Source organism: Oncorhynchus clarkii, chromosome 1 (genome assembly GCF_045791955.1).
Source record: "Oncorhynchus clarkii lewisi isolate Uvic-CL-2024 chromosome 1, UVic_Ocla_1.0, whole genome shotgun sequence".
NCBI lineage: Eukaryota > Metazoa > Chordata > Actinopteri > Salmoniformes > Salmonidae > Oncorhynchus > Oncorhynchus clarkii.
Genome location: NC_092147.1, coordinates 11,178,901 through 11,193,887, shown reverse-complemented (window position 1 = coordinate 11,193,887; position 14,987 = coordinate 11,178,901). Strand labels below are relative to the sequence as shown.

General features: G+C 44.4%; 1 protein-coding gene across 2 annotated transcripts; it reads left to right on the top strand.

The window, feature by feature from the left end:
- Window positions 1-216: 216 nt before the first annotated feature.
- Window positions 217-14,850, top strand: LOC139421176 (TGF-beta-activated kinase 1 and MAP3K7-binding protein 3-like). 2 transcript variants are annotated; one of them, XM_071171838.1, is made up of 8 exons: window positions 217-657; window positions 1,676-1,721; window positions 1,916-2,088; window positions 5,309-6,569; window positions 8,066-8,226; window positions 13,187-13,280; window positions 13,398-13,481; window positions 14,009-14,850. In XM_071171838.1, the coding sequence occupies exons 3-8, from the start codon at window positions 1,987-1,989 to the stop codon at window positions 14,158-14,160; spliced, it is 1,854 nt and encodes a 617-aa protein (XP_071027939.1). In that variant the 5' UTR covers window positions 217-657; window positions 1,676-1,721; window positions 1,916-1,986; the 3' UTR covers window positions 14,161-14,850. The 2 variants fall into 2 exon arrangements, with proteins under 2 accessions (XP_071027939.1, XP_071028026.1); XM_071171925.1 differs by lacking the exon at window positions 1,676-1,721 and having other exon boundaries at window positions 457-657; window positions 14,009-14,847.
- Window positions 14,851-14,987: the final 137 nt, after the last annotated feature.

Below are 14,987 nucleotides of genomic sequence, written 5' to 3'. Positions count from 1 at the left end.
GTTTCCGGAGCTGGGTCAAGGGGACAGGATCATGTGAGGATTTGTGTGAGTAGTAGGGTGATAAGCCAACAAGTGATATATGCTTCAGTAAGATTGGCTTTTTAGTGTTCATAGCAATGGTTAGAAAATAGAGGATGTGGGCAACGGCAGAGAAGTATTTGGGTGTATGAGATTTGATGTCAGAAGATTTACAGGGTGTGTTGAGTGGTGGTGTCCAGTCCTTCCTGGCCGTTGATCTTAGGTAGGACTAGATATGTTTAAATAGTGGAATAGGGAAGTGGGTTAATAATGAGTGTAGGGTTAGATGGTAGGATATTTGTTTATTTTTTCCCCCATACAAAGTAAAAGGGATTTATACCCCAGTCTAGTTGACGGCGCTAATGCAACTTTTACTGTATGTCAACCGCCGTTAAACCTCATCGAAGAACAAGGGCGCAAAATACAACTTCCTGGTTTGATAAACTGTGAGTGACATCTTTCGCGATACAGGCAATTTCGTACGTTGTATTGACGACGGCCTTGTCTTGGAATGTAACACAATCGCTTTATCCATCAAGAGTGAAATACATATTCGTCTGCCACTTTCGGAAAATATCACATTTACGTGCTTTCTCTTAAACGTGATCATGGTCCATGACAAGAGTGAATAAGCTCATGGTAAGTCGAAGTAGCCTAGCAAGCTATGGTGTCCGCCTTGGCTTGGTTTCGATGTAATAGTCAGCTAGAATGCTAATGGTAGCCATATCACTTCTGTAGTTAGCTTAAATATATCTGTACAGTAGCTAGTTATTTAATATATAAAGAAAGGAACCGTAGCCAGCTATCTGGCTAACGCTATTAGCTAGCTTCTATGTCAGCGTGCTTGTTGTTGTGTGCCTTTATGGTCAGCATACCCCCTTAAAAATAAAGTTGGCCTCTAGCGAGCTATCTTACGTTAGCTAGCTAACGTTACTCTTTAGCTCGATACTTTATGGTTGCTAGTTAGTTACTCGTAGCCATCATCAATGCGCATAATGATTGTTCATATATAACGAGCTTATCAAAAAACACTAAATTGGCTAGCTTACAGTTAGCTAGCCAGCCAGGTAACGTTAGCTACCTAATGTAACTAGTTGGTTGGCTACTTAGCTTACTATGTTGATGAAAGCTAGGTAGCTAGCTTGGTTCAGTCTAAGCTAAGCCCTATGACTAAATAAACTAGTTAGCGAGTTACCAGTTGACGTTCTAGCATGGTTGACCACAAATTATGAGTCAGATCAGTGTCCACTGCAGAGTGATAACGGTAGGTAGCTAACGCTTTCACGTGAGTCAGCTAGCTAGATGGCTTACATGTTGTCGATGATTCTAACGCTTTGCTAGTTATCACGTTAGTGTTCAGTATGAGCTAGCTAACGTTAGGGAACACTTGCCAACATTGTCATGTTAGCTGTCTTGGATTTCACGTCGTTGCTTGGTGCAGTGAGATGACTAAACAAACAACAAGAGACAGATCCATGCCATGCTTCTGTTACAGCCAAATCCGCCTGTTATGTGAATTGTCCCAATAGGGTTTCTCGACGAGTTTTAACCCGGTTAAACTATCTTTGCTGCTTTATCGTAATTTCGGCTTGTCTGTCTGGTCTTTAGGGCCGATACCTGTGTGTAACATGTTGCCTAATTGTTGTTATTGTTGCAGAGGAGCCGCTGAACTAAGCTGCCAAAAAGCCTCCTTCCTTTCGAATGTAAGCTCAACGACTGACTTATGCTTCTATTTAAAGTACTGATTTGAAGACAGACTTTTAATGCTGTCTGTGTGGATGGGCTGATGTGACACGATAATGATTGGAGATTGATGCAAGCTTTCCATGATGACACTGACTGTGTGTGTGTGTGTGTGTGTGTGTGTGTGTGTGTGTGTGTGTGTGTGTGTGTGTAGGGGATGAGAGAAGCACAGGTGCAGCAGCAGCATTTACGGCTGTGGGGTCAGTGACTCTCTGTGGGCTCAGGATGGCGCAGGGAGGCCCTCCGCTAGACTATCACGTCCTGCAGGACCTCAAGCAGCGCTTCCCCGAGATCCCAGAGGGAGTAGTGTCCCAGTGCCTTCTGCAGGTAGGATACAGCAGCCAGACAGCTATGAGCACATACCTTACGTCCAAAATGGCACCCTATTGTGTTACTTTTGACCAGAGCCATATAGGCCCTGGTCAAAAGTAGTGTACTGCATAGGGAATTACATGCAGACCACTCTGCAAAATACATTTTATTCAATAATTTCATCTAAACTGCGTAGTCAGGCGTTAAAGTCCCGCCTCTCCCATCTCCTCATTGGTTTTTAAGAGCATTTACCCACGTGGGTGATTGAAAGATGAACTGGGGTCCACACTCCAGTCCAGTTGGTGGTGGTAATGCACCTTAAATTTGGTTGCCAACTTACAGTCAGAAGAAGAAGACTACTGATGGAGGAGAGATTACTATTTTATTAAAAAAATATATTATTTAACCAGGCAAGTCAGTTAAGAACACATTTTTATTTACAATGATAGCCTAGGAACAGTTGGTTAACTGCCTTGTTCAGGGGCAAAACAACCTATTTTTACCTTGTCAGCTCGGGGATTCGATCTCGCAACCTTTCGGTTACTGGTGCTCTAACCACTAGGCTAACTGTCGCCCCTACTAGAAACTATTATTTCCCCCTTCTATCTTTTATCTGTGGATTAAATGTCTGACTAGAGAACACACTATTTTGTGTGCCTTGAAATTGATAAAAATTCTACAAAGATCCAAGGAAAAATGGACCGTGTGCATTTAACAACCCCAGAACAAATTAGATAGCAACAGCATGTTCGTGAATGTTTCATGTGTTTCGACCTGTCCCCAAATTAATATAAACTCAGCAAAAAAAGAAACGTCCTCTCAATGTCCCCTCAATGTTTATTTTCAGCAAACTCATCATGTGTAAATATTTGTATGAACATCGCAAGATTCAACCACATAAACATAGACATAAACTGAACAAGTTCCACAGACATGTGACTAACAGAAATTGAATAATGTATCCTTGAACAAAGGGGGGGTCAAAATCAAAAGTAACAGTCAGTATCTGGTGTGGTCACCAGCTGCATTAAGTACTGCAGTGCATCTGCTCCTCATGGACTGCACCAGATTTGCCAGTTCTTGCTGTGAGATGTTACCCCACTCTTCCACCAAGGCCAAGACCAAGGCAAGTTCCCGGACATTTCTGGGGGGAATGGCCCTAGCCCTCTCCCTCTGATCCAACAGGTCCCAGACGTGCTCAATGGGATTAAGATCCGGGCTCTTTACTGGCCATGGCAGAACACTGACATTCTTGTCTTGCAGTAAATCATGCACAGAACGAGCAGTATGGCTGGTGGCATTGTCATGCTGGAGGGTCATGTCAGGATGAGCCTGCAGCAAGGGTACCACATGAGGGAGGAGGATGTCTTCCCTGTAACACACAGTGTTGAGATAGCCTGCAATGACAAGTTCAGTCCAAAGATGCTGTGACACAACGCCCCAGACCATGAGGGACCCTCCACCTCCAAATCGATCCCGCTCCAGAGTACAAGCCTCGGTGTAACGCTCATTCCTTCGATGATGAACGCGAATCCGACCATCACCCCTGGTGAGACAAAACTACAACTCGTCAGTGAAGAGCACTTTTTGCCTGTCCTGTCTTGTTCAGCGACTGTGGGTTTGTGCCTATAGGCGATGTAGTTGCCGGTGATGTCTGGTGAGGACCTGCCTTACAGCAGGCCTACAAGCCCTCAGTCCAGCCTCTCTCAGCCTATTGCGGACAGTCTGAGCACTGATGGAGGGATTGTGCGTTCCTGGTGTAATTCGGGCAGTTGTTGCCATCCTGTACCTGTCCCGCAGGTGCGATGTTCGGATGTACCAATCCTGTGTAGGTGCTGTTACACGTGGTCTGCACTGCGAGGACGATCAGATGTCCATCCTGTCTCCCTGTAGTGATGTCTTAGGTGTCTCACAGTGCGGACATTGCAATTTATTGCCCTGGCTACATCTGCCACATCTGCAGTCCTCATCCCTCCTTGCAGCATGCCTAAGGCACATTCACGCAGAGGGCATCTTTCTTTTTTAGTTTTTCAGTCTGTAGAAAGGCCTCTTTTTAGTGTCCTAAGTTTTCATAACTGTGACCTTAATTGCCAACTGTCTAAGCTGTTACACGGAACCCAAACTGGCTGCGCGCGTGCTCCATCATGCATACATTTTATTTTGTCTCCCCACACCAAACGCGATCACGACACGACACAGGTTAAAATATCAAAACAAACTTTGAAACAATTACCTTAATTCGGGGACAAGTCGAAAAGCATTAAACCTTTATGGCAATTTAGCTAGCTAGCTTGCACTTGCTAGCTAATTTGTTCTATTTAGCTAGCTTGCTGTTGCTAATTTTTCCTGGGATATAAACATTAAGTTGTTATTTTACCTGAAATGCACAAATGTCCTCTACTCCGACAATTAATCCACAAACGGTTAACCGAATCGTTTCTAGTCATCTCTCCTCCTAGGTTTTTTCTTCTCTTGACTTTATATTGCGATTGACAACTTTCATAAATTAGGTGCATTACCGCCACCGACCTCGTTCGTCTTTCAGTCACCCACGTGGGTATAACCAATGAGGAGATGGCACGTGGTTACCTGCTTCTATAAACCAATGAGGAGATGGGAGAGGCAGGACTTGCAGCGCGATCTGCGTCAGAAATAGAACTGACTTCTATTTTAGCCCTTTTAGCCCTCCGCCTGTTAGTGTCTTAACGACCGTTCCACAGGTGCATGTTCATTAATTGTTTATGGTTCATTGAACAAGCATGGGAAACAGTGTTTAAACCCTTTACAATGAACATCTGTGAAGTTATTTGGATTTTTACGAATTTTCTTTGAAAGAAAGGGTCCTGAAAAGGGACATTACGTTTTTTTGCTGTGTTTAGTTGGTTCAGAGTTCGTTTTGACATTTCAACCTGTGTGTCTGGATCGCGTCTGGTGTGGATGTGCAAAATCAACATTCGCGCAATGGTGCTCACGCGTGCTCAGTCTACACAACATGTTAAGGTGCCATTTTGGAAGCATAGATACACTCATTTTCTTGTTGAAGTTCCTGTATGCTGTTACACATGAAGTTGAATATTGACAGCTGTTTGTAGGGTTTGATCGATGATTTAGTCGGGGTTAGTGACCCTCTGTTTTCTACAGTTAATAGACAGAGAGCAGTGACCGCTATAGAATTCCAGTCTGGCCTCCATCACTGAGCTTGCTGTTTTCCTGTCTGCTGTTTCCTCTCTTCCAGAACAACAACAACCTGGATATATGCTGCCGCCTACTGGCTCAGGAGAGTAACAGATACCTCTATGGGGAGTTCCACAGTCCGGAGGAGGTTCGCCTGAGCCGGAACCACATGCTGCACATCCAGTTGGGCTACCCCCCCCCGGAGGCGGGCAAGTCCAACGGGGGTGGGCGCTCCCTGGTGCACAGCTCCAGCGACGGTCACATCGAGCTTCCGCGGGCCGGCTTCCAGGAACCCCTCTCGGCCCCCGCCACCATGGCACCCTCGCCGGGGTACAACCCCTTCTTCATGAAGGAGCATGGAGGGCGCTCAGCCAGCACCCCCACCCCTCCTCCCATGCAGGGCATGTCCCCTACCTACTCCCCCGTTCCCCGCTACACCATGAACCCCATCACGGTCACCCTCTCCCAGAACCTTCCCAATGCCCCCCAGGCCCTGCATATCCCCGTCGGTCACTATGGCAACAGTGGCGGCAATGCCCTCTACCTCCGTCCCTCCCCCTCCCAGAGCCCCCAGCCCTCTCCTTGGCCTTCGCCCGGGCAGCCTGTGTATCAGCCCTCGCCCTACGCCACTCCCACCTACCAGTCCCCCTATAGCTCACCCCAGCACCAACCCCACCAAGTGCAACCCCAACAGCAGGTACAGCACCAAGTCCAGCACCAGCCCCACCCCCAGCACCAGCAGACCCATGTCTTCCTGCCAATCAGCCCTCCCACCCTGGCCAGCATGCCCTACCACCAGCACCACCAACAACAGCAGCCCATCTACCGGCCCTACCTGCCCAAGAGCTCCCTGAAGAACCAGATCGAGATCACCTTGGAGGGCACACGGCCCCGCAGCAACTCCCCCGTCCACTGTCCCCCTGGCCAGACGCTCTACATGGCCACAAGCCCCTCACCCAGCTCACCCCAGCGAGGCCTTAGTGGCGGGGGCCCCGCCGCATTCCACCCTGGGGTCTACCTGCACCAGGGCCCCACGCGGCCCAGACCTGCCTCCTCGCCCCAGCCGGGCAGCCAGGCGGGCTACACCTTTAAGATCAAAGTGTCCCCAGGTCAGTCCCAGCAGAGGCCCCCCTCAGGCTCCCCTCCCGTGTCCTCCCCTCCTGAGTCTCTGCTCAACATGGTGGACCAGGGGGAGCACCATGCGCTGGCCCCGGCGCCTATCCTGCCCATCTCGGCTCTGCCCGGTAACATTGCCAGCCACATCGCCAACCGCATGCCCCGCCGGTCCAGCTCAGGCTCCGATGACTACGCTTACACCCAGGGTAGGCGTGGCTTATGGATGGATAAGAGTGTGTGTGCGTGCGCATTTGTGTCTTTACCAGTGCGCTTATTGGCTGTTTATACAATGGGTGGGTCTAATCCTAAATGTATATTGGTTAAAACCACATTCCCAGCCAGTGTCTATTCCACAAGTTACCACAGGCATTTTAACGTCATAGATTTAGCCGGTTTACTCTGTTTCATCTGACTGTGTAATCCACTGTCTCATCAGCCCAGCCAGGCAATTTATAAACTTAATCTCCTCCATAAAAAGCTAGACATGATCTCCCATTTCTTTTAGACTAACATTGTTTCATTATTCAAATTCGATCTCCAGCTGTCCCATAATTATGAACGAGTCGGGATGAGACAGACATGTAGGCAGCTTTTCTCAGCAGGTGGAAATCATGAATTGGCATAATTTTTATGGATAGTTCTTTGTATATATCAATAGAAAACAGGTCAAACGAAATGAAGTGCAGCTAGTTTGCAGTCTTTCCAGCTTCAGTTTGAAGTGATTGTTGTGTTAGCTGTGTTGTTGGCTAGCTCTCGAACAACAGATTCCCGATGAGAGAGCACATTTTCTATGCCAGGTGAAATTGCATCATTAGTTCATATTTATGGATGTATCCAAATAAATGTCACTAGAAAACAGCTTAAACAAATGCAGCTACTTTTGTTATTCTGTCTGCACGGTTTGACATGACTGTAACTTAGCAACAGTTGGCTGGCTAGCAAGCAAGGGATAAGAACGTTGCCAGCCAGTATGGCAATGGAACATTTAGCACTGGGTCGCATCCATAGATACAGAACAAAAACACTGAACGACTGGTCGCTTCTCTGGCAATTGAACCGATAGAACGAACTACCAGCCGGCATTGGTAGCAACCCTAGATTTGTGTCTGGAGTGGACTATAATCTTGTGGAGGGATGAAATGGTATGAATAAATTAATCAAAACTATTTTTTAAATTAAAATATCTCAAAGCTCTCATCAAGGCAAAGGGTGGCTATTTGAAGAGTCTCAAATATAAAATATTTTTTGACACTTCTTTTTTTTGGGTCACTAAATGATTCCATATGTGTTATTTCATAGTTTTGATGCCATCACTGTTCGACAATGTAGAACATAGTAAAAAATAAAGCAAGCTTTTGACCGGTAGTGTATATATGGGTGTGAAATTAAAGAATTTACATACGTTCAGTGCATTCGGGAAGTATTCAGACCCCTTCCCTGGGGTATTCAGATCCCCCCTATTCAGACCCGCCAGCTGATAAAATAAAAATGTTTAATATGTATTTATTGCGGGGAACTGTGGGTATCCGAACCGATACAGGACTCTATAGTATTTACGTGGGGGTGTGTTCCTGTGTGTATGCATTTGGTGTGCTTGCTCGTTTGCGTTTGTTCATCTGTACACAGAACCATTCCTGCACATCCACCTGTGTATTCCCTCGTCCCATCTGAAGCGCTGTGTTCCCTCCACTGTTTCCCCCAGCTCTCCTGCTGCACCAGAGGGCCCGGATGGAGCGTCTACTGAAGGAGCTGCTCATGGAGAGGAAGAAAGTGGAGCAGCTGAAGGCAGATGTCAACGACATGGAGTACGACGCCCTCCAGAGACGCTTCAGACGAGTCAACAGCAGCAGCCTCATCCCCCGGGTAAGATGTGAAGGGACATAACATGGCGTGCACACACACACGAACACACAACTGTGAAGTGTAAAAGCATAGGCACACACGGTGATCACACATATGCATACATGAACACACACACCTTTTGAAGACATAGTACGTAACGTGGCATGTGTGTGCTCACACATACCTTTGAATGCAATGGCGCACACACACTCACTAGCTACATACAGATAGTGCCTTCTGAAAGTATTCCGACCCCTTTACTTTCCCCACATTTTGTTAGGTATAGTAATGTTATAGTAATGTTTCTTAAAAACATTTTTATTCCCTCGTCAATCTACACACAATACCCCATAATGACAAAACAAAAACAGGTTTTTAAGACATTTTGGCTAATTTATAAACAACAAAAACTGATATCACAGCAGCCTTAGATGTTGTTGCGGACAGAAATGATTTAAAGGAACGAAAATGGTATAACTTGAGAAGTCAAAGAGATGAACAGCGCATTCGGAAAGTATATATAAAACATTTAGAAAATAATACATTTCACATAAGTATTCAGACCCTTTACTCAGTACTTTGTTGAAGCATCCTTGGCAGCGATTACAGCCTTGAGTCTTCTTGGGTATGAAGCTACAAGCTTGGCACACCTGTATTTGGTTAGTTTCTCCCATTCTTCTCTGCAGATCCTCTCAAGCTCTGTCAGGTTGGATGGGGAGCCTTGCTGCACAGCTACAGTACCAGTCAAAACACCTACTCGTTCAAGGGTTTTTCTTTATCTTTACTATTTTCTACATTGTAGAATAATAGTGAAGACATCACAACTATGAAATAACACATATGGAATTATGTAGTAACCAAAAAAGTGCTATCCGAATCCAAATATATTTGAGATTCTTCAAAGTAGCCACCCTTTGTCTTGATGACAGCTTTGCACACTCTTGGCATTCTCTCAACCAGCTTCATGAGGTAGTCACCTGGAATGCATTTCAATTAACAGGTGTGCCTTGTTAATTTGTGGAATTTCTTTCCTTCTTAATGCGTTTGAGCCAATCAGTTGTTTTGTGACAAGGTAGGCGTGGTATACAGAATATAGCCCTATTTGGTAAAAGAGCAAGTCCATATTATGGCAAGAACAGGTCAAATAAGCAAAGAGAAATGACAGTCCATTACTTTAATACTTGAAGGTCTTAAAATGAAACTGGATCTCATGAGAACCGCCACAGGAAAGGAAGACCCAGAGTTACCTCTGCTTCAGAGGCTAGGTTAATTAGTTACCAGCCTCAGAAATGTCAGCCCAAATAAATTATTCGGAGTTCAAGTAACAGATACATCTCAACATCAACTGTTCAGAGGAGACTGTGTGAATCAGGCCTTCATGGTCGAATTGCTGCAAAGAAACCACTACTAAAGGACACCAATAAGTAGAAGAGACCTGCTTGGGCCAAGAAACATGAGCAATGTAAATTAGACCGGTGGAAATCTGTCCTTTGGTCTGATGAGTCCAAATTGGAGATTTTTGGTTCCAACCGCTGTGTCTTTGTGAGACACAGAGTAGGTGAACGGATGATCTCCGCATGTGTGGTTTCCACTGTGAAGCATGGAGGAGGAGGTGTGATGGTGCTTTGCTGGTGACACTGTCAGTGATGTATTTAGAATTCCAGGCACACTTAACCAGCATGGCTACCACAGCATTCTGCAGCGATACGCCATCCCACCTGATTTGCGCTTAGTGGGACTATCATTTGTTTTTCAACAGGACAATGACCCAACACATCTCCAGGCTGTAGAAGGGCTATTTGACCAAGAAGAGTGATGGAGTGCTGCGTCAGATGACCTGGCCTCCACAATCACTAGACCTTCCATATGTGTTATTTCATAGTTTAATGTCTTCACTATTATTCTACAATGTAGAAAATAGTAGAAAAAATAAAGAAACCCTTAAATAAGTAGGTGTCAACTTTTGACCAGTACTGTACATAAACAAAATACACAAATGAGGACACCCCTTCTAATTAGTGGATTTGGCTATTTCAGCCACACTTGTTGCTGACAGGTGTATAACATTGAGCACAAGGCCATGCAATATCCATAGACAAACATTGGCGGTAGAATGCCTTACTGAAGAGCTCAGTGACTTTCAACGTGGCACCGTCATAGGATGCCACCTATCCAATAAGTCAGTTTGTCAAATTTCTCTTAACCTGCCCAAATGTATAGTGCCAACTGTAAAGTGTGGTGGAAGAGGAATAATGGCCTGGGGCTGTTTTTCATTGTTCAGAATGGGCCCCTTAGGTCCATTGAAGGAAAACGCCACAGCCTACAATGACATACTAGATTATTCTGAGCTTACAACTTTGTGGCAACAGCTTGGGGAAGGAACACGGACTGCAAGCCAGGCCTAATCGCTCAACATCAGTGCCTGACCTCACTAATGCTCTTGTGGCTAAATGGAAGCAAGTCCCCTCAGCAATGTTCCAACATCTAGTGGAAAGCCTTCCCAGAAGAGTGGAGGCTGTTATAGCAGCAAAGGGGGGACCAACTCCACATGAATGCCCATGATTTTTGAATGAGATGTTCAACGAGCAGGTGTCCAAATACTTTTGGTCATGTGTATCTACACTGAACAAAACATTTCATGCAACATGTAAAGTGTTGGTCCCATGTTTCATGAGCTGAAATAAAAGATCCCAGAAATGTTCCATACAAAAACAATATTTCTCTAAAATGTTATGCACAAATGTTTTACATTCCTGTTAGTGAGCATTTCTCATTTTCCAGGATAACCTGTCCACTTGACAGGTGTGACATATCAAGAAGCTAATTAAACAGCATGATCATTTATACAGGGGACAATAAAATGTCCACTCTAAAATGAGGGAGTGTGCAGTTGGCATGCTGACTGCAGAAATGTCCACCAGAGCTGTTGCCAGATAACGGAATGTTCATTTCTATACCATAAGCCACCTCCCACATCGTTTTAGAGAATTTGGCAGTACGTCCAACCATAACCGCACGTGTCTGGTGTCGTGTGGACGAGTGGTTTGCTGATGTCAGTGTTGTGAACAGAGTGCCCCGTGGTGGGGTTATGGTATGGGCAGGAACAGAAGTGTAAAAATACTTTAAAGTACTACTTAAGTCGTTTTTTGGGTATCTGTACTTTACTATTTATATTATGGACAACTGTTACTTAACTACATTCCTAAAGAAAATAATGTACATTTTACTCCATACATTGTCCCTGACATCCAAAAGTACTCTGACTGAAACACTCCAATTCACGTACTTATCAAGAGAAAATCCCTGGTCATCCCTACTACCTCTGATCTGGCGGACTCACTAATCACATGTTTTGCTTGTAAATTATGTCAATGTTGTGTGCCCCTGGCTATCCTTACATTTTTAAAACATGAAAATGAGGCCATTTGATTTGCTTAATATAAGGAATTTGAAATGATTTATACTTTTGATACTTAATTAAGTATATTTTAGCAATTACATTTGCTTTCGATACTTAAGTATATTTAAAACCAAATACTTGTTAGGCTTTTACTCAAGTAGTATTTTACAGGGTGAGTTTCACTTTTATTTGAGTCATTTTCTATTAAATTATCTTTACTTTTACTCAAGTATGACCATTGGGTACTTTTTCCACCACTGGGCAGGCATAAGCTACAGACAATGAACACAGTTAGCATTTTATTGATGGCAGCTTGTATGCACAGAGATACCATGACGAGATCCTGAGGCCCATTGACGTGCCATTCATCCACTGCCACCACCTCATGTTTCAGCATGATAATGCATAGCCCCATATCGCAAGGATCTGTACACAATTCCTGGAAGCTGAAAATGTCCCAGTTCTTCCATGGCCTGCATACTCACCAGACATGTCACACGTAGAGCATGTTTGGGATGCTCTGGATCAATGTGTACGACAGCATTTTCCAGTTTCCGCCAATATCCAGCAAGTTTGCACAGCCATTGAAGAGGAGTGGGACAACATTCCACAGGCCACAATCAACAGCCTGATCAATTCTATGTGACGGAGATGTGTTGCGCTGCATGAGACAAATAATGTTCCCACCAGATACTGACTGGTGTTCTGATCCACAGCTTATTTTAAAGGTATCTGTGACCAATAGATGCATATCTGTATTCCCAGTCATGAGATATACATAGATTAGGGCCTAATTTATTTATTTCAATTGACTGATTGCCTTAAATAAACTGGAACTCAGTAAAATCTTTGAAATTGTTGCATGTTGTGGTGTTTATATTTTTGTTCAGCGTAAATAACCATATACTGTAAAAGTACAGGTAACAGCCAAGATAATGGAAACACTTGAGTAAATTAGTGATGTGAAGTATATTTAAAACAGGTGCTTCCACACAGGTGTGGTTCCAGAGTTAATTAAGCAATGGATGTCCCATCGTGCTTAAGGTCATGTATAAAAAAAAAAAATCTGGGATGACCATTTATTTTGGCTAACATGACTATGCCCTCATAGGATGACAATGCCCCCATCCACAGGGCAAGAGTGGTCCCTGAATGGTTTGATGAGCATGAAAACAATGTAAACCCTATGCCATGGCCGTCTTAGTCACCAAATCTCAACCCAATTGAACACTTAATGGAGATTCTGGACACCGTTTTCCACCACCATCAACAAAACACCAAGTGATGGAAGAATGGAGTCATCTCCACCAATAGAGTTCCAGACACTTGTAGAATTTGAGCCACGGTGCATTGCAGCTGTTCTGGCTCAACGCCCTATTAAGACACTTGATGTGCTGGTGTTTCCTTTATTTTGGCGGTTACCTGTATATGTGCATGCACAAACAGCTTTGATCTGATTCTTATCACATAGATAGGTATTTGTAAGTCTTTGCAGAGTATTAGATTTGGTGGGAAACCTTCTGTTATCTCTATTTTTGTGTCTCATCTCTCACCCAATTCACTGGTGTTTGCCTGTTCCAGCCTGAAGAGATGACCCGATTACGCAGTCTGAACAGACAGCTTCAGATTGATATCGACTGCACCCTGAAGGAGACGGATCTGCTGCAGTCTAGAGGTGTATACACACACACACACCACACACACACAAACAGGCTTTCGAAGATACAGTGTACAGGAGCACCCATTCAGGAGTCAAACTACCAATGCTGTACTAATTGTATCATTTCCACAGGGAAGTTTGATCCGAAAGCCGAGAACAGCTTTTATAAGAACATACAGACCGGTCCGGTGGTACCACCCAAGCCAGGAAGGAAAGGTGAGAACCATGATGTCCTCTATTGTACCATTGTTAACATTGGTAACACTTTACTTAAAGGGGCAATCTGCAATTGATACATCCATTTTATTTTTATACTTTTCAATTAATGATATATACCAAATTCAATTATTGAAGAATAGAACCAATATAAATGCTTCATGAGCTTAGTTCAGCTGTCGTACCCGGTCAGAACCCAACATGTAAGCTTCTTTTACTCCATTGTTTGTAAACAACATAATTGTAGACAAACCCTGCATAACCTCAAAACGTGGTTCAAACTCATTTTGGTATCATGGATGGTCAGTCCTTGCATCCATAGCGCTGTCTATGAATTTGACTGTTGACATTTTCTTCAGCCCTATCCTTCAGCGTTTTACCAAAACAGTGGTGGAGTGTACACTTCTTATTGTTTATAAAATTTGTTTTACTAAGACTATATATGCTGTGTTTATCTGTGTGACGCTAAGACTGTTTTATATGCTGTGTTTGTCTGTGTGATGCTAAGACTCTTGTCTTTCTCCCAGAGGTGGAGCGGAAAGCCAAGCCTGTGGCTGCGGGGCCCCCTCAGAGGGACGAGGACTTTGAGGGAGCCCAGTGGAGCTGTGAAGAATGCACCTTCCTCAACCACCCTGCACTCAACCGCTGTGAACAGTGTGAGATGCCGCGCTACACCTGAACCTTGCCCCTATCCCGGATAGTAGTCACCCCCCCTACCCTTACTTCCTCCATCCCTGTAAACTCCTCCAATTGGTCCCTGCCCATGGCTTTGTGTGATAACCCTCCCCCCTGCACTTTGACCCTTGCTTCCATTGGAGGAAAGCATTTTTACAGGAGAGGATAGCGGGAGGCTGTTCTCATGGCAACCTAAAAAGGAGGGACTAGCTGTCAGTGGGTGTGGCTACAACTACTGGAGCGTTGTTTTTAAAATACGCAGGAAGAGGAGACGTGGTTTACAGAGTGAACATTCCGTTGCAGAATGAATGACTGCCCTGTTTACACGACTGAGCCCATTCCCAAACCCCGTGGACGAACGCAGGCGCTTCTTACAGTGGGACATTCCTCTACAAATGGCCAGGGCTGCACTCTGACAGTGGGACAATGCAATGGCTAAAATAAAGGGTCTGGTGAACTCATCCTAATGTAGATTATACACTGTATCAGCTCTGTACCAAGAGCTCCTCCTTTCATCAAATGAAGAACACTAAAGAGACTTGCATATGAATATAGTCCTGGTACTTGTATGCATATTATGCCCACACTGTATTCCGTGTTAAAAAGATGTCAATTTTCCTGTGCAAATGCCTCAAGTTGCTGTACTTAATAAAGGAGCTGATTCTAAGTGACTGTTGCTTTACACCTGGAATATTTCCTGTTGTCTTGTTTTTTCTTCTATTTCCTGTAGTCTTGTTTTCTCTATTTCCTGTAGTCTGTGGCATTTTAGTTTGATGGTCCAATATAGCCGTTTTAGCTTAATATCAAATCATTTCTGGGTAACAATTGAAG

Bases quoted from the DNA above. Each gene is read 5' to 3' on its own strand.
- LOC139421176 (XM_071171838.1), top strand. From the start codon at position 1,987: ATGGCGCAGGGAGGCCCTCCGCTAGACTATCACGTCCTGCAGGACCTC. The intron at 6,570-8,065 runs GTAGGCGTGGCT...TGTTTCCCCCAG, and splicing joins TGACTACGCTTACACCCAGG to CTCTCCTGCTGCACCAGAGG. The intron at 8,227-13,186 runs GTAAGATGTGAA...TGCCTGTTCCAG, and splicing joins GCAGCAGCCTCATCCCCCGG to CCTGAAGAGATGACCCGATT.